Source organism: Ictalurus furcatus, chromosome 3, assembly GCF_023375685.1.
Source record: "Ictalurus furcatus strain D&B chromosome 3, Billie_1.0, whole genome shotgun sequence".
NCBI lineage: Eukaryota > Metazoa > Chordata > Actinopteri > Siluriformes > Ictaluridae > Ictalurus > Ictalurus furcatus.
The window spans coordinates 19,169,530-19,192,825 of NC_071257.1; the positions used below are offsets into that span (position 1 = coordinate 19,169,530).

Consider the following 23,296-nt stretch of genomic DNA (forward strand, 5'->3'; position numbering starts at 1 on the left):
CTAAATATGGGTTATTTAATCATATTTCAATTACAGTGCCCTCCACTAACATTGGCACCCATGGTAAATATGCAAAGAAAGCTGTGAAACCTTGTCTTTATTGTTTAACCTTTTGATCTTTTGTTAAAAACATTCACAAAAATACTCTGCTCTCATGGATATCAAACAATTGCAAACAGAACACAGGTTTCTCAAAAAAAAAATCTTTGTTAAATATAGGTGTGCAACAATTATTGGCACCCTTTTAGTCAATACTTTGTTCTACCTCCCTTTGCCAAGATAACAGCTCTGAGTCCTCTCCCATAATGACTGATGAGGGTGGAGAATACATGGCAAAGGATCTGAGACCAATCCCCAATATAGAATCTCTCCAGATCCTTCAAATTTCAAGGTATATGCTGGTGGACTCTCCTCTTCAGTTCACCCCACAGGTTTTCTATGGATTTCAAGTCAGGGGACTGGGATGGCCATGGCAGGACCTTGAGTTTGTGGTCAGTAAACCATTTTTGTGTTGATTTTCATGTATGTTTTATATTTAACCATATTTAACCATGGGCATGAGGTACTTTTCCATATGGCTACCTCTCTGTGTGCACCAAAACCACTTCTGGTGTTTATTGCCAAAAAGCTCTAATTCGGTTTCATCTGATCATAGAATCCGATCCCATTTGAAATTCTAGTAGTGTCTGGCAAACTGAAGATGCTCGAGTTTATTTTTGGATGAGAGTAGAGACGTTTTTTTTCTTGAAACTCTTCCAAACAACTTGTGGTGATGTAGGTGACTTCAGATTGTAGTTTTGGAGACTTTCTGACCCCAAGAAGCACCTAACTTCTGCAATTCTCCAACTGTGATCCTTGGAGATTTTTTGGCCACTCAAACCATCCTCTTCACAGAGGCAATATAGACACATGTCCAATTCCAGTTTGATTCATAACATTTCCAGTTGACTGGAAGTTCTTAATTATTGCCCTGATGGTGGAAATAGGCATTTTCAATGCTTGTGCTATTTTCTTATAGCTTCCCATTTAGTGAAGCTCAACAACCTTTTGCTGCACATCACAGCTATATTTCTTGCTCTGACCCATTGTTATGAATGACTACAGGAATTTGTCCTATGTGTTACCTCATATTTATACCCCTGTGAAACAGGAAGTCATGGTTGGACAAGTTCCTGTTCCTAATCACCCAGGTGTACTAAAAATGTAACATATCAATGGGAATATACTTCAAATATATTTTTCTCATATGAATTCACATGGGTGCCAATGATTGCTGCGCACCTATATTTTTGTGTTTGCAATTGTTTTGACATCCATGAACAAAATATCAAAAGCTTACACAATCAAGACAATTTTTCCAATTTACCAAGGGCGACAATATTAGTGAAGGGCACTGTATAGCCTATGTGAGATTTTTTTTTTTTCTATTAATATATTTTTTTTTCTATTGAAATAGAGGTCAAAAGCTAATCGTGTTAATACAGTCATTCTTTTTAATTATGTTAAAAAGGTTTTGTTTCTCTCTGTGGTTCATTTACTATAAGGAGAGGTTATTTTCACTGCTCTAACATTTTAAACTTTCTCATACACAACCCCCCTCAGTTAGAAGTGCTAGAGCTACGCATAGTGATGACGACATCTAAAGTGCGACGTGCACAGTGGGGAGAACGCGTGGTTGAGCACAGATCACTTCTCTCTCCAAAATGGTGAAATCTGGTAAACTTCGGTCCGGAACGGCCTGTAAATTAAAGCGATGGAAGAAAGGACACAGCAGCGATTCAAACCCACAGACGAGTCAACATCGACAAGCTGCCAAAAGCCGATTTTTCAGTAGACCGAAAGGTAAAAAATTAGTAACTCTATGTTTACGCAGTTAAAAGGGCAGCCCCAGTGTACACGTGGGTAATTTAAGTTAAAATCACACAGTCAGTCTGCTTCATGTTCACTTCTAAACACGTAACTAATCTTAGAATTTGACAGTTGACTCAAGGTGCAACTTTGATGTAGTTGAAATTAGCAGTCATAGTATTTTGGTTGAAATATGCAAGGCCCTGTTACATTGAATGTGTTAGAAACACGATGGGCTGATTTTCGCTTTACATTGCAGTTGTGTATAGTTGCATGTATTCTGTAGACCAGTGGTTCTCAACCAAGGGGCGGGGCGCGCAGAGATTGGGAGGGGGGCGCTAATTTTTTCAAGAAAAAAAACAGACAGGGCATCATTTGTGTACTCGGTGTATTTTTTTGCTTTTCAAATAGAATATGCATATATGGAAAAACTCTGCGTTCCCTTCTCCCTCTGTATTTTCTTTTTGCTGGGGAGAGGCGGAGCTTAGCTGCCTTTTATCTAGCTGTCATTGCAGACCAATGTTGCCAACTTAGCGACTGTTTTTTGAGGGGGAAAAAAGCGCCTAGCGACTTTCCAAATATCACCAGTACTGTCCTGCAAGCGCGAGGTGTTGCTTTCCTTCTGCACTCACACCTCTCTGCGCCTGCTCTGTGAGTTAAGTGCCTTCGTCCCAATTTACATCATTCACACGCGAATGTTCTTAGAACGCAAGACTAATGTAATGCAACATGTTTTACATGTAAGTTAGTTCACGTTATTACAGCCTAGTTCTTTTGTTCGAAGTAGTTATAGTGTTCAGAAACATTTTTGATAATTCATGTTCCATACCTGTCCGTTATGTAGTTTTATAAGTTATAAAAGTTATTTTTTTTAAATCATAAGTTATGAAAGGTACTTAAAGTACAAAAGCAAAAAAAAAAAAAAAACAACTATCAAAAACAGATGATAGATTAGTTATTTATATATATATATATATATATATATATATATATATATATACAGATAGATGGATGGATGGATAGATAGATAGATTTTATATAGAATAGATAATCTTTATACCTGGTCTCCTCCAATATGGGGGGGGGGGGCGTGCCACATGATCGGGAAGGGTTGGGGGGGGCTTTCGTTGCAACAGGTTGAGAGCCTCTGCTATAGACAAAGAACATGTAAATATTCATGTACTTCCATGTTTCTATTTCAGAGACAAATAATATGTACTTATGCATTGTATACTGTTATTTTTTCTCACAGAAAAAAGTGATCTTACGGTTGATGCTCTGAAACTGCATAATGAGCTTCAGGCAGGTTCTCTGGAAAGAAAGCAAGAGGATGGAGGCTTGGAGGATGTCATGGAGGAGACGACAGCCCTCACTGAGAGGACATCAGGCACATTTCTGAGTGGACTGTCTGATTGCTCAAATCTGACTTTTAGAAAAGTTCAGCGATACTGGGAGTCCAACTCTGCTGCACACAAAGAGGTTTGTGTCAGGAATTAAGATAATTTTTTTGGATGTGATATGATTGCATTAATTACCTGGTCAATGTATCTGTTTGTGCAGAGCATTAAAATACATGCTGTTTGTTATACAGATCTGTGCTGTACTGGCAGCTGTTACAGAAGTGATTCGCTCTCAAGGTGGAAAGGAGACGGAGACAGAATACTTTGCTGCTTTGGTGGGTTTCAAATACAAACAATTCATATTCCAATAGTTCAGTAAATCAGAGTGAGTTCTACTAATGTATTGCAGTGAAATACTGTAAAAGCTCCACTAACACGATCACTGATTTATATACCTTTTGTAACATAGGATTTTGTAAATAGTTGTTGGTGCTGTCAAGTTTTTAAACTGGCCACAAACCTTTCTTATATCAGATGATGACCCTAGAGGCGGTTGAGAGCACTGAATCCCTGGCTGCTGTTGCCTACCTACTCAACCTGGTAATGAAAAGGTGTGTCATGCTCACATTCAGTCCATATTAACGGCATAATGGAACTTAATCTCAGTTTGAATGGCAGCACAGTACAGGAACTGGGATCCTGCGAGACCCCAAAATATTTCATGTTTATTAACATGTTAGTGTATTGGGAACTTGTTCAGTGCTGAATAAATAAATTCATTTATTTATTTTCAGTAACATTTATGCTGGTTTTCTGTAGTTTCAAGTAGTCATTTGCTTATATTTTGGGAAATAGCACCAACCAAGTTCATTAGAGAACATCGCAGGCAGGTGCAAACAAAAATAACTGTGAAAGTCGGCAGGTTTTGTGAAACTTTCCATTGGCGCAGGTGAGTGGTCAGAATTCCTTCGAGATTAGTGGGAGGCGCAATAAAGGAGTCATGTCATATGATTTTTACACATTAACCTTTAAAAATTATTTTGTTTATTGAGTGTAATAAGGTCAAATACATTAACATGCTTTAATGTTCAAAAAATGCATTGTTTGCCAAATAGTGTGCATTATTGCAGTACCTCTATTCCCAATCTGCCTGAAATGCGCCGATTTCTCCAAAGCCCCTTCTTCTGAAAAGCCCAGAGTGCTCTGATTGGCTAGCTGATCAGTTGCCTTGAGATTGGCCAAAAACCTCAAGTGTGTGTTGGAAATTTAACCCCCCTGGGGTTAGCTCCAACTTCCAAGGCTTCTAAAGCAATTCTAAGCTACTAAGCAGCATGGCGTCAGTTTTACCGTATCAATTTGAGTCAGATTCAGAAAATGCGGGTGACCAAGAGGAAGCAACTTAGCAAACATGACTTGAGAAGAATGTTTCACAGTGGTAAGTTTTTATTTTGTAACTCTCTTACCTTTCAGTTGCGACGTCTATGCTATGTATACAGCTTCTGTGTGTACATAGGGACTCATGCGATATATCTTTGGAAAGCTAGGCTTCTTGTGATTTGATTGATATAAACTGTTTCAAGATAGAATCACAACAGCAGCTACAATCCGCTTCTCTGTCAGACCACCAACATACAAACAAACACTTTAAAGTTAAAGTTAACATTTAGCAGAGGTCTACAACGGAGCCACAACACAAAACCCCACATTTGAACAGTCAGTAGCAGATACTTCATAAAATAATCTAACATACTTACAGGTTCTGATTCAGAAGCGCAAAGTGGGCCTGCTTTTCAGGAGTAGCCTTTGTGTGTAGCCTGCGTTGTACTCGCCCAGGTTCAGGAAGCTGTCCTCCATAAAATGCGCTGTGCACAAGTAAACGTTTGGGTTGTACTGCTCAGGAACAGCGTTATAAGTCAAAAAATACCCACCAGTTCCTATTTTCGTCCGTTTTCGGAAGGCTAAACAAAGGGGTTTTGCTTTCGCACTGAAACACACAGTGTCTCCATGACATGGCTCCTGAATTCACTGAAGCCTCACCTTCTTTCTTCGTGGCTGCCTTTGAGCGTGAATATGTTAATAGTTCACACTGTGACGTAGACGTTTGAGGAAGTAAAATCGGGATTTCGAACAACATGTTTTGGGCAGGTCTAGAGCCGTGTTCTCTGTTAGATAAAGTAATTCCCTTTGGGGTAGACTATGAGCCTTGGGACTTTGCAGAGATTATACATGTACAAATAAATACATTACACACCCAAACAGAAGGAAAACATTAATAATCATGATATGACTCCGTTAAGAAACAGTCCAGTGCACAAGTCTACAACACAGTGCTGATTGACTGATACAAATCGTTCTGAATCTCTTGAAGTTTTATGGATTTTATCTGGTGAAGATCCAGTGAACAGTGTAAAGTTATCAATCTTGAGTAATCTTCATAGTTTTTTACTGTGCCTTTATATTAGCTTGTTTAATTGTCATCAGTAAAGAGTGTCTTTTCTGTCCAAACATTAAGACTGGTTTGAATAAATGACTGAAGAAACAGTTAATGTTATTTTTTTAACGTGTACACTGACTGTGTAGGGTGCCTACTCCAGTGTTGATAAAGAAGTTCTCAGACACAGCAAAGGCCTTCATGGATGTCATGTCAAAACAAGCCACTACTGAGTCTGTCTCCTGTGTTCGATGGGTATGTTCCATATTCTGATGTTACTTACATTCAGATTTCCCAGGTTTACATTTTTAACAGAATACATTTTTTTTTCAAAACTATATGCAGTTTTTCTTTTCTTATTATTTTTTTTACTACTAAATAGTGTATGTATATAAATGTAGTAGTGTGTGTGTGTGTGTGTGTGTGTAATTTATATTTATATATATATATATATATATATATATATATATATATATATATATATATATATATATATATATATATATATAATGAGTTAGGGGTATCTGTGGGGCATTCAAAAGTATGAAAAAGATTTAAATAAGTTCCATGTTAATGCCCTTAAATTGCATTAAAAAGTCATTATTATAAATCATGTTATAAATAATAATGTTAGTGCTTTTTTAACCTTAGCAGTTGTACAAAGCGTGTCTCATTCACCCATTTTACACTGTGTCTCAATCACCCATTCTTATATACACTTATATATACGTATTATAACACATAACGTCTTATAACACGTCTTATATACACACTTATATGGTGCTTTTTTAACCTTAGTGGTTCTACAAAGCACATTTTTTTTACACTGGTATTCACACACACCAGTGGTAGTAAAGCTGCCATGCAAGGCGCTAGCTTGCCAACTTGGGGTTCAGTGTCTTGCCCAAGGACACTTCTGTATATGGAGTCATATGGGCCGAGAACCGAACCGCTTAGGGTTAGTGGACAACTCACTCTACCACCTGAGCCACAGCTGCCCAATATACATGTGTATAATATGATGTATGACCAAAGGCGTGTCTTTCTCAGTAATCAATTTTGATCGAAACAAAAATAAATACAAAGTGAAAGAGAGGAAATGGTGCATGTCACAATTGCCACATTGAACTTGTTCTCATTTGTCCTACATTTGGACTTAATGTTCTTTATAATCATTCAAATGAGATAATTATTACTCCTTGCAGATCTTGTCCTGCCTGGCCACTTTGCTGAGGAAGCAGGATCTCTCTGTGTGGAGTTATCCATCCACCCTGCAGGTGTATCATGGTCTACTCAGCTTCACTGTGCACTCCAAACCAAAGGTCAGCATTTCAATGCCTCAAACATCTGCACAACATTTTTAAATGATGCTTTTTACAATAATGCTTGCCTCTCCCCAAAAACAAACATACAAAACAATTTATATATGACTAGGTACAGAAAGTAGGTATATGCTACATATAACAAGTTAGGGTTGAGCGATATGACGCTTATATATATATCGTAGGGCGATGGACAAATGTCTGTTGATGGATATTTTCCTAAAGGTTAAACCTAGGAGCTACTAGTGGTGTACTGTGACAAAAACAATTATGGAGGTGTGTGAAACAGAGTTAAACTCCCCACAACACAGAACAGCATCAGCCCAAATAAAAGATGAGGAACTATAAAGGGAGGTACTTCTGTCATTTGGAAATGGTTTGAGTGTAACAGATCAGACACAGACCAGAAAACACTCATTTTGTAAGGTATGCTACAGACCAGTCATGAATGCTTTTTCATCAATTTTAGAGAAAACATAATATAATGTGATATACACTCACAGATCACTTAATTAGGAACACTATACTAATACTGGATAGGGCCTCCCTTTGCTCTCAACAGCTTCAATTCTTTGTGGCATGGAAACATTCCTTTGAGATTCTGGTCCATGTTGACATGATTGCATCACATAATTCCTGCAAATTTGTCAGGTGCACTTTCCTGCTGAGACTCTCCCGTTCTACCACATCCCAAAAGTATTCTATGTTAATCAGACCAGAACAGGTTTTTCCAGTCTGTCCAGTTTTGGTGAGGCTATGCCCACTGCAGCCTCAGCTTTTTGTTATTGGCTGACAAAAGTCGAACCCGATGTTGTCATCTGCTTTTGTAGCCCATCTGCCTCAAGCTTCGAGGTGTTGTGCATTCCGAGATGCTTTTCTGCTCACCACAATTGTACAGGGTGGTTATCTGAGTTACTGTACCCTTTCTGTCAGCTCCAACCAGTCCGGCCATTCTCAGTTGACGTCTCTCAACAGCAAGGTGTTTCCGTCTGCAATACTGCATAACTCACTTTGTATATATTTTTTCTTTATTGCACCATTCTGAGTAAACTCTAGAAACTGCTGTGCGTGAAAAGAAGATCAGCAGTTCTAAAAATACAGTACTTAAGCCAGACCCTCTGGCACCAACAATCATGCCATGGTCAAAATCACTGAGATCACATTTTTTTCCCCATTTAGATGGTTGATGTGAACATTACCTGAAGCTGCTGGCCTGTACCTACATGATTTTATGCACTGCAATGCTGCCACACGATTGGCAGATTAGATAATTGCATGAATGTGTAAGTGTACAGGCGTTCCTTCTGTGAGTGGATATCGTTCCAGGATATGAAATTATCCATAATTGTGATATAAGATTTTGCCCATATTGCCCAGCCCTATCAGAAGTAGTATCAGCCCATGGGCCACAGATCTTCTGATGTTTTGCATGCTTTTCTGGCCACAAGCTTCAGACATGTTTTGAAGGTTGCACTTTGACCGGCTCTCTAGACTTCCCTGTATACACACTGCTATATACTGTTTGGAACAGTTAGTGGTCAGTGAACTAGATAATCTCATGTTTACCACCAGGCTATGGGAAAAGGTCTGTAGTTGTTTCTCCATCATGTGAAGCCAAATTGGTGGCTCTTGGCATTTATTAACACAATGTGGTAGCTCCTTAGCGAATGTTGCAAGTCTGCACTGTATACACCTCATCTGTCACAGGTAATTAACCTTATTTCTGATTTGCTGCGTGTTACAGGTGCGTAAAGCAGCTCAGCAGGGTGTGTGCGCCATACTGCGTGGCAGTGACTGCATGTTTGGAGATAATGTGCCCAGCCATCACCCCGCTGCCGTTACCACATCCAAGTACTGCATTAAAGAGATGGAGCATGCAGGAGGTAGGCTGTTATCTGTACATTCACTTTGGGCTGTCCCTTGCGGACAACACCGCTCAGGTTTTAGAGGTTTTGATTATTTGTATTTTTTTGCATACTGTCAGACATTAACCTTCCTGCTTTATTTGTATTTGAACAGGTAGCAAGGAAGATACGACCACGCTGCATGTGCTGGGGCTTCTGAAGGAGCTGATTACGACGTTTCCTCTCAGCTCAGTGAAGTCTTGCTGTGAGACTCTTCTTCGTTTGATGACCCTGAGTCATGTGGTGAGAAGACATCACTATTTTCAAATTGCTTTCAGGGCATGGTATTGTACACAGTGACCTTGCTGTACGGAAATATGGAGTTGTACACAAGTTTGTTTTTTCTTCTCTCTTTATGTTCAAAGCTAGTGACGGCGTGTGCGATGCAGGCTTTCCACAAACTCTTCAGTGGAAAACCAAACCCCTCCTCCATGTCTGCAGAGCTCAATGCCCAGATCATCACGGTAAGTCTTACACACGTGCAGCCGCACACACGTTGATGTTCATCCAGGGCTTTATTGTATTTATTTAATGCTACTTACTGTTTTAACTTGGATTGTTCTTTCTGCTAGGCTTTGTATGACTATATCCCTAGTGACAACGACTTGCAGCCCCTGTTAGCCTGGCTTGCTGTCATGGAGAAAGCCCACGTCCATTTATCCAGGTAGTGTTTTTCGCTTAAGTATTGTGATGTTGGATTTATCTACTGTGTGGCTCAGTGGGTGAAGAAAAGCTGAAATCTGTTGTGTTTAGGTTACAGAGCTCTTTGAGTCTGGGTCACCTTCCTCGTCTCTTTTCCGTTTCCATGTCCTGTCTTCTTTCCCCACACACACGAGTCGTCTCAGCTGCCACACAGACTCTGAAGGTAGGTTAGAAATGGTTTAGGATGGTTGTATGTGGTGTATGGTCTTTGTTGTTGTTGTTGTTTTTTGACTAAGATTGCATTCCGTCTCAATTAGTGGGTGGTGCAACAAGCAGCAGGATTTGGAGCGAGTAGTGCACTGTAGTTACAGCATTGATGTGTCACACCACTGTGAAATACATTTGTTTAAATTTAAAAATGTACGCAAAATGAAATTTTTTTTTTTTTAATTTTATCATTCAATTGGTAGTTGGATTTTTAATTTTTTTTATTTCTCAGGCTATACCGTCTGGACAACTACAGAATTAAAATTAGTAGTCCAGGCACAAAATCTGCTTGTCTACTGAATACGGCTGTTTGTACTGCTACTGTGTTTAGCCTGGTGATTTTCATCCTAGACCCTGATCAGTGAGTGTGTGGCACCTCATATGGCAGAGATTGGGCCTGTTCTACCCAGCGTATCTGCTGGTAATGGGCTTTACGTCTGTAAAATGTTTAGGTAAGTTTGGATTTGCTGGAAATGTATTTTAAAGATTTCTTCACTATATTCACCCTATATATCACCATATGTTTTTTACAGATTGTCCAAAGAGACACTTTCCCTGTCTTAACCCTCTGCTCCCAAACTCCACTCCCTATCTATCCCAGTAATCTAGAACCATACATTGATAATTCAAGTCTAAATTTAATACAGCCCAGATTATGATTATTATTATGATTATTATTATTATTTATTTTATTTTTTTTTAAAGAGGATCAAAGTTTTACATCACGTTCTTTTGTGGTGTTGCAGTGTTGTGGAGGAAGGTTTGTCCTATCGCTTCCATGCATCATGGCCTTTTGTGCTGCAGATCCTTGGCTGCTTCTACAGAGCTGCAGGGAAACATGCTCATCCTGTTATGATGAAGGTGAGAGCTCTGACTTTGGCAGTTTTAAATTTTGGGTTTGGGTATACGGTTAATCTGTATGTTAATTAGAGATTTGTATAAGATCTGTCTCTTCAGCTGGTTTTCTGTTAAGAGAATAAAGACGTTATCCCCATTTGCACTGATTTTATTTGTATTTATGTGGTATTGCTTTGCAGAGTCTGCAGTCTCTGTGTGACTTGCGTGCGACGCCGCAGTTTCCGTTCTGTGGCGAGTTGGATTTGGCAGTAGGGGGCGCAGTGGAGAGCATGGGCCCACAAGTGGTCCTTAGTGCTATCCCACTCCTCATCACTGGGACTGAGTGAGTCACTATGGAGGAACATTATAGAGTTAATGTTGTACTGTTCAGCTTTGGGTGGACTGGGATGTTTGTTCATAAAAAGCTTCCTAGATATCCAAGCCTAAACAAATCTGTTAAAAGTGCTTAGGGAGCTAGTCACAACATGGCAAAACTGAAACGTCCGAATCACTTCAAATGCCAACAACCTGTATATCCCCTAGGCTTGTATCGTCCTTATGGTAGAAATCGGGCTGATAAAGCGCCAACAATTTCTCTTTAAATGTTACACAATGTTTGTGCCCGATGCTCCTGGGATAGGCTCCAGGTTCCCCGTGACCCTGAAAAGGAGTAAGTGGTTGAAGATGGATGGATGGATGTTACACAATGTTAAACCTGCATCCTTAATTAATAGGTTGCTATATTGGACACGCTGTTGAGCATTAGGGTGCACTCTTCATGTTTTGCTTTTATGTAAATGTTAAAGCAGCAGGATGAAGGATTTTGGAAGAAAAATTGTCGAAGAATATTTTGAAACCTGGGCTGTGGTGCACTATTCTCCACTGCAGCAATCGCTTACATGGCTGCAAGTGCAAAATCATACACTTTCTGAGAGAATTCAGGGCTGTGTCTCAAACTGCATGATTCACAATCACTTAGTATTAAAGAAGCATTATGAGAATACGATAATTTTATTATGCACATCAGTGTGACCTTCACGGTTACTGAGCATCAGATGAAGGAGCAAATCCGTTCTCGCTGGGGAGCTTGCTATTAAGTTATAGGACATATATACATACAATAAATACATTGTGCTTTTTGTAGGTCACCATTATTGAGTAGTATTAATAATGAAGGTCAGTGAACTAGGGGAAAACATGACTAATTGAAAGAGGAAGAAAAAAAAATGTCAAAAACGTATAAATTGCTGGATGTTTTTATTCCAAACCTGGACTTTCCTGATACTGCTGCTCATATGCAGTCCATTATTACATAACAAAAGTCCAGTATACCTGTTTTATACTGTTCCTCTGTTATTCTTGATTCATGCACTAAGGATGTGTAGTAATGAAGCATGGTGTTCTGATTAGTCTGTGTTGGTTTTTGTGGGTGATTGATTTTTTCAGTGATGACCTGGAGTTCCCACGCAGCTGGCTTATCCCGGTCATCAGAGACAATGTAAAGAACACCCAGCTGGCATACTTCGCCTCTTACTTCCTTCCCCTGTCATCCATGCTACAACAAAGAGGTTAGTGTGTCCCTCGAGTGCGTACACAGACCTGAAGATTAAAAAATAACCCTTTGCTTTCATTGTGTTGCACTCTAAATGCATATGTTGACTTTGTAGCTCATGTATAAAGTGTTTCAGTTCAGATAGAATGTTTTCCAACTCTGATGGATTTTCTTTTTCAGCGGATCAATTGGAGAAGGCAGGACAGAAGCTGTTGGCAAAAGTACATCAGACATTACAGTTGCAGGTAACATTGTCAATCCATGCACCTGGTTAAGATTCACAGATGATTTTAAATTTATTTCTTGATTATTTATTTATTTTTTTTAATGTTCATTTTATACATTTACTGTATATTGTTTTTGTTTTTCTATCTCAGATCTGGACAATGCTTCCCGGGTTCTGCACAAAGCCCACTGACGTGGTCAGCTCGTTTAAGGGCATTGCCCGCTCACTTGGTATGGCAATCACAGAGCGCCCTGATCTCCGCATGTGCATCTATCAGGCCCTGCGCACACTCATCCGCAAGAGCTGTGAGACAGGTCAGCAACTGTGTGGCCATGTGTGGCTGGTCAGCATTCAGTGCTTTTATGTGTACAGCTAACCCCATTATCCAGAGGTGATTTACCTAGAAAACTGCATTAATAGTGAATTTCTTTAAAGCAGGAGTCTATTTCCTATTACTCTATAATATGATGCACTCCAAGCCCTTCTAGCCTCACCTACATGTCTTTATAACACTAAAAACATCAAGCTGTCAAATACAGTATTATTACAATGTAGCAAAAGATTAACTCAACCATTTCTGCTAATGCCATTGCGTTAAAGGGATGTTCCTTAAGCTTTGAGGGTCATAAGCAACATCCGTCTTGTCCAAGCTGAGCCCCACCCCCTAATGTTGTTTCACTGTTCTGTATTGGCAAAAGAAAATGTTACTGTATTATTATACTGATGGTGCATGAGTCCTAATTGACCGTTTATACCACTTCTAGCTGGCAGTATATTTATTTGCCATCTCTGGCAGTGACAAGTGTCCAGTTAATTAACGTGACAGTCTGAATATTTGGGTTTAGTTGTACTCCTCTATATCCTCACACCATACAGAGTAATAATGATTTTGTTTGTCCTTTGTTGTCCTGCAGAGGAAGAGAAGGCAGAAGTGGGCCGCTTCGCTAAGAACTTTTTGCCCATTCTGTTTAATGTGCACACACAGCAGCCCGCCCCTGGAGAAAGGGACCCGTCCAGGCCAGCTGTGCTCGCCACCATCAAAGATTACCTGACGGTCACGGATCACAAGGTGACTCGCTTGTTTATTTTATACGTTACCTATTGTACAGGGTGTCTCAAAAGTCTCCATACATAGGGGATTATGTTAGCCAGCACCACGTCGGGTGTGTCTACATCAGTGGATATTTGTAGACGTCCACTTCTCGGTCAGTACGCAACACTTTCAGTTTTATTGAATTCGTGAATAAGTTTGGCAACGGTGTCGTGTTTGATATGCTTTCCATGTTTCCTGTTAAAGTCCAACGCAGCCTTGTGACAGCTTCCCGATCCAGTCATTAGAATGATTTCAATGTGTTCTTCTTTTTTCAAAGGTGTTCTTAAAGGCTATCTGAAAATAAAATGTAATGTAAAGTAAGTATGAACAATTTTGGAAGACATTTTGCTGAACTGTTCACTTCCCCTATGTATGGAGATGTTTGGGACATCCTGTAGCAACTTTTATGTGTACTTGATATTCTAATGAATGTCGAGGAATCTAATTGTCAAGCTGGTTTAATAACATTGTGTTTTGTTTTGTTTTTTTTCTTTTTTTAAATAGATGGTAGGCTCATTTCTGCGAAAGGCCTTGGAGAGGCTCAGCAGCCCTGACAGCTCGGAGTTTACACGGTAAATACAATTGCACATTTCACACACACACTCATACAGTGGTACATGGACTCCATCCAAATACTGCTTTAGTACCAGTCTAGCTTTTATTGTACTTTCAAAGAATTCCTTGAAAACTACGTGAGAGATGAAATATTAATCTTATGAATAGTGAGTTCCCCAAAAAAAGCAGATGGTTAGAAAACTTTTATTCTCATGGAGGCATTGTATCAAGCCATTAGTTGCTAAATAAATTTGCCTTTTATGAAAAGTGCAAAAGCATATATAAAGTGGCTAAATATGAGAATTTTAGAAATGAGAACTGAATTGTAGCTGTTGTATCTGATTATTATCCATTTTTCCCCAGGCATACTGTGATGGATTTAGTGGTGGCTATGTCTGCATTTGTGGACGAGGAGGCTATGGCACAAACATATGCACAAATCAAACCCCACTTGGAGGTATGACTCACAGATATGCAGTTTTATACCATAAAAATTTCACTTATAGCTGGCGCTAACATTTTTGTTTGTGTCTGTGACTGCCTGCTCAGAGTAAGGAGTCTGGTATTCAGAAGAAAGCGTACCGGGTGTTGGAGGAGATGTGTGGAGGAGAGCGAGAGCCGTGTAAGCGTTTCATCTTTGCCAATCTGGAACAGCTCAAGGTGGTCCTTCTGGATAGTCTGAAGAGTACATCTTCACCTGCCAAAAGAGTAAGAGCTCTGTGGGGACATCACTGTTTGAAAGTTTATCAGGACGGTATATATATATATTACACATTCATGTTACGCTAGTTGACTTTTATTTTCCTGTTGTGCAGCCCAGACTGAAGTGCCTCAGTCACATTGTGAAGCAGCTGAATGAAGAACACAAGGACTTCATCACTGCACTTCTCCCTGAGGTAGCTCACACACGGTGCAGGTTTTATTATTTATCTAGTCTAGTTCTGTGTGTTTCAGGATGTTCATATTGCCATTAATGTCTTGTATCAGGTTATAATTTGCACAAAGGAAGTGTCTGTTGGAGCACGCAGAAATGCCTACTCCCTCTTGGTGGATATCGGCGATGCCTTTATCCGGTTCTGTGGAAACACCAAAGGTAAGTCTGCTTGAGCTAAAAGGCTTTTTTCCCACATGGTTTCAGCAAAATGATTTCTAAACTGCCCACAGCAAACTGACTGATTGAAAGTGTTGTAGATTTGTCTCAGAATAGCTGAGATAAAAGAATCCAACATTGAATAATGCTTGTTATACAGATCAAAATGATGGGTCATTGTTAAGGATGCACTGATCTCATCTTTTTTTCATTTTTTTATTATTTATTTATTTTTATTAAATTTATTGATATCAGAACTCTATAAATAGCTCTTGTCTCCTTGCTATTAATGTTTTTTTGTTTGTTTTTTTTGTAAATACTATTTTCTCCCTAATTTCGTTACCTGCCATTTTCCACCCACTAGCCAGTTCTCGTCTGTCATATGACTGCCACCAATCAGGGAGGCTGAAGGCAAACACGTGCTTCCTCTTAGGCCCTGTTCACACCTGGTCTCAACATTTGTGTAAAGTGATCCGCTCACAAGTGGATGAAACTCATAGCTGTTTACACTTTTTGAATGTGTCACCAGTGCATTTGTTTTCAGGCAGAAATCTCACAAATCCTATCCCCTGTACCTGGAGAAGCTGTTTCAGATGTTTCGGTCGTGTGATCTATTAATGAAACTTTCAGAACGCTCTGTTTTCATTATCTGCATTGCCTTTATCCATTAGCCTAGTGGTGGAGAATTCTACTGTTCATTGCGATAGCCAATCAATGCTTACGTGTTGTCTCATAATGATTGTGTATTTTCCAGCTAGGGCAATGACACAGTGGTCCTTCCTTGCTGTCTGGGCTGTGTCGTGATGCTTTTGTGTTCAAACTACAGAAGGTCCACCGCCTGTTGTTGCTGTTGTGGTGGTGGTACTACAGTTGATGTTAGTAGGACAAGGTGCTATAGTAACGTGCAGCAATAGGGCTTTTATAGGGCTTTTAAACACAATAGGTGTTTTTAGAACATTTTATCCATTCTTTTCTAAAAACCTGAAAATGTGAGTTGAGGTGTTTAAATTTAGTGTATTGTAATTGCCAACCTGCTCTTTAATTACATTTGAATTGGAATAAAAGAAAATTAATTATTACATTTAACTTGACAATACCTGCAGACACTGTGCACAGGTGCGCATGCTGTAGGCTTCTTCCGTAGACTAATTGTAGTGTTTGTATTGTGTACCTGGCATTTTTTCTGTAGATGAATACTTAGATTTTATGGATTTTTGATTTGCAGTGGATTGACAGAGTTACAGTGTGTGGCCTTTCTTATTGCGGTTTGGAATGTACATCGAGTTCCATGTAAAAGCTACTTCAGATCCGACTGCTTGACCAATTCACTCATCATTAATAACTAGGGCTGCAACTAACGATTATTTTCATAATAGTTGGCCGATTATTATTATTATTCGATTAATCGGATGGGGGCAAACTTTCAGGTTGGTAAAAAACTAATGTGTTCCATTTGAGACGATATTACCTTTCTAAAATCATACACTAGACCAGTGGTTCTCAACCTTTTGTGAGCTTTGGACCCCTAGCATATTTCGAACAATCCACAAGGACCCCCTCACTCCACAACAATTATAGGCTATATATTTAACAGTCATTTCTATACATGTTGCTTTATTTTATTAATATTTAACATTAAAATTGAATCAAAACATTTCAAGATTTTATTTTTTTACATTTTATTACATTTTATTGTTGTTGTGACATTTAATTTGACTCTCTGAATTATCCTTTGTTTATTTTATCCATCAGTGCAACACGTGAACTTCTATACCACTCATAGGTTTTTGCGAATTTTCATTTCATTTGTAAAATAAATCCATCAATGAACGATATTTGCGAATAACCAAAATGATTAATTTTAAAACATCTCATTTGAATATTTTTTTTACATTTAGCAAAAAAATATATACATAATATTATTTAAACATTTGTAAAACTTTCCTACGGGCCCCCTGCAATTACACCACTGACCACTAGGGTCACTACCCCCCCCCCACAAGCCGGGTAGTGCATAGTGAAAGGGTATAGTATGTCATTTGGGACACAAGTTTAGTATTTACTCTCCGAAGCGTGTTTTCCGAACAGAAGTAACGTAATAAGTAAATCTACCCCGTGCTGTGCGCAGACCAACTAATCGATAATGAGATTCGTTGACAACGACTTTCATAATCGATTATTATCAATTTTATTGATCATTTGTTGCAGCTCTATTAATAACACATGAATAATTTTTCAATATCGGATCTAGAGTTCTCTTGTGGTCTGGTAAGAAGGTTGCATTGTGGCACAGTTGGGTGGAGCTTATTTCTTCTCTACCTGTCAATACTGAGAGGTAGAGAATATTTAACCTTTTGTAGCACATACAAAGTTGGGCAAAAAGCACTCGATGTTGTGTGAGCAGCTCAAAAAGATGCAGTGATTGACTACATGTGCAGTGGGCATGTCCATTTATATTGTGCTGTCCTAAAAACAACTCAAATCTCTGTATGTTTCAGATGCCTTGAATGAGTACTTTGGCCATGTGTACATTGGGCTCACTGGATCAGTCACGATGATTACCTGCACTGTACTGGCCCTCACCCGACTTGTGTTTCAGTACAAAGGTAACCAACATAGTGATTTGGATGTAAGGATCTAAAGAGCATATATTGTGTAACAGGACTGTGTGTAGAGGACTGGTTTTGACCGTAATTTCATTTAGACTCCATAGACGTATCGTCACTGGAGCAGCTCCTGCACAACATCTGCTTGCTGCTCACCTGCAGGACACGGGAGATTGTCAAGGCCTGTATAGGCTTCATCAGAGTCATCGTGGATGTAAAAGTTCTAGCCAGTCAAGTGTCTTTTATTGTAAGTATAGAAGCCAATTATGTCATTTGTCTCTACTTTCTTCTGTCCAAATGCTAGTTTTACTCACACTGAGTGTGATTAATGGTGTTTCAATCAGCTCCCTAGGGCATGAATCAGTATATTGTGTACACGAGTTTGGGCACTGGTAAGGACCCTTTCTCACTACACATTGGAACACTGATAACTCATTTTCCGGCGATATGATTATGTGCTCATGTTAATTTAAAATGAAATGTTAAATATTCAAGTTTTATATATTATAAATTTGTTAGCTTAATCACATGCATTTCTGTCATGATGCATTAGACAGGATCGTAGGCTAGCTAGTGGATAAAAAAATAAATAATTAAACACTTAAAAGTCGTTAGACTTAAACAAACCATATATAGAACGTCAAATTAAGTTAATAAGTCATAATTTGAGAGTGACGGCAATAACAAGCTATTTTCATTTGTAAACAAAGTTGGCTGAGAATTCGTCCCTCCCCCCAAGCTGAGAGGCTTCAGAAACCATGACGTCATTTTCAGTAGGGTAACATAGTGAGAATGGATGCTCCCTGGTTTTTGCGGTGCATTGTGTGATTTATTTAGGGAGCGATCATTCCAGTGCACTGGAAGGATTTTCCGATCGAGACAGCCCTTACAACGGCCGACTCCCTGATCAGTACCCTGAGTACTGAACCAGGGAGCTGATTGAGACGCACCACAAGATATGTGGCTCAAATAACATTGTGTATATCCACGTTTCATCCTCTTTTAGTTGGAGGGCATTGGCGCTATGAAAGACGATATGAGAAGACACTGCAGGACAAACCTGAAAATCATTTTAACTAAATTAGTCCGCAAGTTTGGGTAGGTTTAGCGACCATCCTTTCAAAGCTACATATCTACACGACAACTTCCGCTGTATATGTAAATTATACATTTAATCTAAGCAAACTGCTCTGTCCATGCTTGCCTCTGTGTGCTCAGCTGCGAGCTGGTCAAGAGCATGCTGCCTGCAGAACTTCACAGACTGCTTGTGAACATCCGTAAAGTGGAGGCCAGGACGCAGAGACGCAAACTGCTGAAAAAGGCTGAGGAGGAAGGTTCAGACAGCGAGGAAGACACTCCTAAAGCCAAAACTGACAGGTGCTCAAGCATTTTAATGCACATTACTTTTCTTTTCTTTTCTTTCTTTCTTTCTTTATTTATTTTTTAACAGGTGTGAACGTGCATAATGATAGTGTGCTCACATTATAATAATGGCAATGTTCACACCCAACACATTTTTAGAGTTTCTAGGGGAGATTGAAGAAATAGAAGGAAGCACTAAAATCAACATCCTTTTAAATCTGTGCCTGCAGTATTGAGGACATCCTGGCAGAAACTGACTCTGATGACTCGGAGGATGAGAAGCCTAAAAAAGGCCAGAAGAAGCAGGTTAAACAAAAGGCGCAGGCCTGGTTGAAAGAAGGGGTGTCTGATGAACCACTCAACTTCCTTGATCCTAAAGCAGCACAGAGAGTTCTCTGTAAGAGTTGTTGTTGTTTTTTTAAATAAATCTTTCAATAGGAGAAGTTAAACAGTAGTATTAAAAAATATATATGTATCAGATTTTAGATTCTTGATTAGATTTTGGCTGTGTAGTTATATTTCCTTTAAATGTTTACCTCTTTTTTTTTCTTTTTTTTGCGTAGCCACCAACCCTGACTTTAAGAAGACTCGCAAGATTGAGCATGACTTCAAGGTGACCTCAGACGGGAGATTGATCATTAAAGAAGAGGAGGATGATGATGACGGATCTAAAGGTAAGACATGCAGTTAGAGCTGTGTCGGACCTGAATCTTGGCTTGGCGGATGTGTGTTAGTGACAAAAGCGATGTTAGTGCTTCTCAGTCTAGTTGTGCGAATTGGGATCAAGCAAATTTGTAAACTGTCTCAGAGGCCCTGAGGACTGGTTTGAGAACCACTGCTTTAGAAACGTGACCCTCCCAAAAACTACTGCTGTGATTAACACCTCATCTCATACCCATACCTACCATCTTATATATTTTCTATATGTTTTTACTTGCATTCTCACTGTATGATCCTGTACTGTACTGCTCATCACGGTTCTACGTTTACATGTAGATTTCTCTAAAGCTATTTAATGGCGGTCTGTTGTTAAAGCTGCTTAACAGTATATTGACTCTAATTGTTCTCTTTCTTCTTCAGATGACAAGGAAGTTGATGACATACTGAAAGAGGTTGGCCTGAAGACGGTGAGTAGTTGGTGAGCTTTTAAACATGGTGTTGTGTATGCCCATGCAAATGAAAATGAAACAATGTTTTAATCTTTCATTTGAGCAGAAAAAGAGACAGAAGAGGAAAACTGAAAATGATCTGGATGATGACATGGAGATTGAACCACAAATGAAATATAAAGGTACAATACATTCAACCGTGAGAAGATTACTGAAGCAGAGAATATCCACGGTGGAAGTGTATTTCAAAATAGCTTTCTTTCTATAATTTAGTAACCACTTGCGGTTTTTATTGTTTTGTTTTGTTTTGGTTTGTTTGTTTGTTTTATTTGAACTCAGCTGGTGGCAGTGGGATTCACAGACCACTGGGAGGAAGACAGGAGTCAGGTGCTGATTACAAAGCTAAGGTAAAGTTGGATCTAATAATTGAGAAACCATTAGATTGATTCATTGGGGGCGGGAGGACTCGGGGATATTGAATTCTCATATCTGATTGGCCAGAAGGTGTTGATTAGCACAACAGTTAGTTATAATAGTTAGTTATAATGTCATGCTTTCTATAACAACTTGGCAGACACTTGTATGCCAGACACTTCACATAAACTAAAGAAATAAATATAATTGTTGATAATCATTCAGTTTTCTGTGAGAAGCTGGTTATTTAGCATTTATGGAAGGAGTCGACAGTGTCAGTTTTTTGTAACAATCAAAGATAAAAATGTTGAAGTATTCCGTCGAGGGAATGTCTTCAGGACAGAGGGCCTTGTGGTTTCACGGTAACATGACAAGCTGCATTAAAAAAACAACCATTTTAAAGATGAGAGAGAGAGATGGAAAAAAGGGCTGGTGATGGTGATTATTGCTGCTATAGTGCAAGTGATAACAGGAAGTTTTGTGGCTGTTCCGCAACATGAAATGAAACTGTAACTGGATAAACTCTATGATGTGCCATTCTTTAATAAATAAAATATGTAATCATTGACAAATTGCATTGGTATAAAAGTAGTAAAACACTTCAGTATGTGCTGTTATTGGAAAATAATCATCTATGGGGTGCTATTGACTCTGCTCCTGCTTCACATTGAGCTGAATCACATTGCTTCATCATTGATTATGTTCTTATTGCAGCACAGCCTGTTGTGTTTTATTCATAAGCTTAAGTTAAAACCATAATGTGACTAGCACAAAGTTGCTAATAAGTGTGTCGTCAATGCAGAAAGGAAAAGGTGACATTAAGAAGACGGGGAAGCACGACCCATATGCCTACATCCCGCTTAAGAAGGCCCAGCTCAACCGCAGGTAATGAAGCTGTGGAGTCTCTCAACATGTATTACCAATATCTTGTGATGCACTCAGTCTGATCTAGTGATCTTTGTGTTCACAGGAAAAAGGCCAAACTGCAGGGCCAGTTTAAGGGCATGGTCAGAGGAGTGAAGAAGGGAGCGCTGTCTGGAAAGAGAATGCAGAAAAATAAAAGGAGAGCCTAAATGTGGATGGACTACCTTAAAGAAGTTACAGTGTGAATTGGATCGCTTCATGATACTGCATTACTCTTTGTGGCCTAGAAATGTGAGGAAATCTACGCAGATGTTCCACTAGTGCAAATAAGAAAGTTGTTCCACTACTAAGATTACAACTAACTGTGTTCCTCTAACTGTGTGTTCTTCTCCAAGTGTTTGTTTTGAAGGTGGAAATGGGTGGATTACACAAGATGGTATTGTGAGATAAATCTGTTTAAAGTAAACATGGCTAAAACTGAGAAATATGACCTAAGGAGTAGCTTTTGTGTCCTTTTATCATTGTTCTGGGAGGGAAGGAAAAAAGTACATGTTTAGTATATTCTTGTGTGAGGACAAAGTAAGTATATTCTACGTTTTCTACGTTTACAAAGAAAGCCTAACAAATCTTAGGGAAGAAGTTTTTAATATTACAATGTGGTTAATAGAAAAAAAGTAAATATTTTTCTGTAATTTTAATATTTCTATTAAACCTAGATAGTGAGAGATATGTTGATGAACTATCTCTCTTGTCATCTTTTAAGAGTTTTACAGAAAAAGGTCTTAAAATTGTTGCCATGGTAGTTTAACTAGTGCACTATTTTATTTGTCCAGTGGAGGTCAGTGTTTCCTTTAAAGCGTGCTGTAGTTTAAGTGGTCTGCACTTATATAGCGCTTTTTTCCAAAGTGCTTTACACTGGTTCTTATTCACACACACACACACACACACACACACAGTAGCAGAGTCATGCAAGGCGTTAATTTTCCATCGGGAGCAACTTGGGGTTCAGTGTCTTGCCCAAGGACACTTTGGCATGTGGTCCAGGAATCGAACCGCCAACCCTACAATTAGTGTACAACCCGCTCTACCACCGGAGCCGGAGCCACAGCCACCCCCAGAGCTGTTTAAAGAGACCTACAAGAAAACAAGTCATACCTCTGTCCCAACACCTTATGCTGCTTACAGATGGCACATGCCAAAAATGTTTTTAAAATTTCCATTTTTAGAATTATATGCCACAAGGATCATTTTAAAGTATTTTTTGCAAATCTGGAGCTTAAAATTTTAGGTGAAGCTTAACTTGGAGAGACTAAGTTCCACTAATGTCTAATCCGATTGGAAAAAGCTCTTGGGCCCTTCCTCTATACAGAACCCGTCTTCTTTATATTTTTTAACTTGTACACATTGGCTGCGGTCTTCGGTTCTGACCACAGGTGCAAATCAGGAGACAGATGATTTAGTAAATTGATTTAGTGCTGTGTTGATTTAAATGTTTTCAGATGTTTTCTTGGTTGTTAAAAAAAAAAAAAAAAAACTTGTCTATGGCCAGATCTTAACCTCCTGGCATAGGTGAAGCTTAAATATCCTAGTACACAATATCCTTGTAATTGTGTGACCGTGATATCGGTAAACTTTTTAAAATTCATTACATGACTGGTGCAGGGTTTTTGTTTTTTTTCTTCCTCCTCTTGATGATGAACAAATAAAAGGGATTTCACGTGTGCAGCCTAATATTTAGACCTCTAAAAAACAGGAAATCATTAAAGGCAGTGATGGTGGATGTCAGTATTATAGTTTGGTCTTGGCCGGTACTCAGAGCTCTGATATTAATATC

At 39.0% G+C, this 23,296-nt stretch overlaps 1 protein-coding gene across 1 annotated transcript; it reads left to right on the forward strand.

Annotated features, from left to right (window-relative positions):
* The first annotated feature begins 1,385 nt into the window (after positions 1-1,385).
* On the forward strand, positions 1,386-22,933 carry rrp12 (ribosomal RNA processing 12 homolog). Its single transcript, XM_053621259.1, has 34 exons — positions 1,386-1,842; positions 3,101-3,327; positions 3,440-3,523; positions 3,723-3,799; positions 5,769-5,874; positions 6,825-6,941; positions 8,686-8,824; positions 8,961-9,088; positions 9,211-9,309; positions 9,418-9,509; positions 9,599-9,710; positions 10,106-10,206; positions 10,501-10,615; positions 10,792-10,934; positions 12,038-12,159; positions 12,324-12,388; positions 12,521-12,683; positions 13,284-13,438; positions 13,967-14,034; positions 14,381-14,474; positions 14,567-14,725; positions 14,833-14,913; positions 15,005-15,110; positions 17,606-17,713; positions 17,812-17,960; positions 18,720-18,811; positions 18,932-19,090; positions 19,306-19,472; positions 19,639-19,749; positions 20,156-20,202; positions 20,291-20,366; positions 20,524-20,591; positions 21,401-21,483; positions 21,569-22,933. The coding sequence occupies exons 1-34, from the start codon at positions 1,704-1,706 to the stop codon at positions 21,669-21,671; spliced, it is 3,855 nt and encodes a 1,284-aa protein (XP_053477234.1). The 5' UTR covers positions 1,386-1,703; the 3' UTR covers positions 21,672-22,933.
* The last annotated feature ends 363 nt before the right edge of the window (positions 22,934-23,296 follow it).

What these genes read in the sequence shown, in the direction of transcription:
- rrp12 (XM_053621259.1), top strand. Translation starts at nt 1,704, where the DNA reads ATGGTGAAATCTGGTAAACTTCGGTCCGGAACGGCCTGTAAATTAAAG. An exon ending in GCCCACGTCCATTTATCCAG is followed by an intron (nt 9,510 to 9,598) that starts GTAGTGTTTTTC and finishes TGTTGTGTTTAG; the next exon opens with GTTACAGAGCTCTTTGAGTC. An exon ending in ATCAGACATTACAGTTGCAG is followed by an intron (nt 12,389 to 12,520) that starts GTAACATTGTCA and finishes TTTCTATCTCAG; the next exon opens with ATCTGGACAATGCTTCCCGG.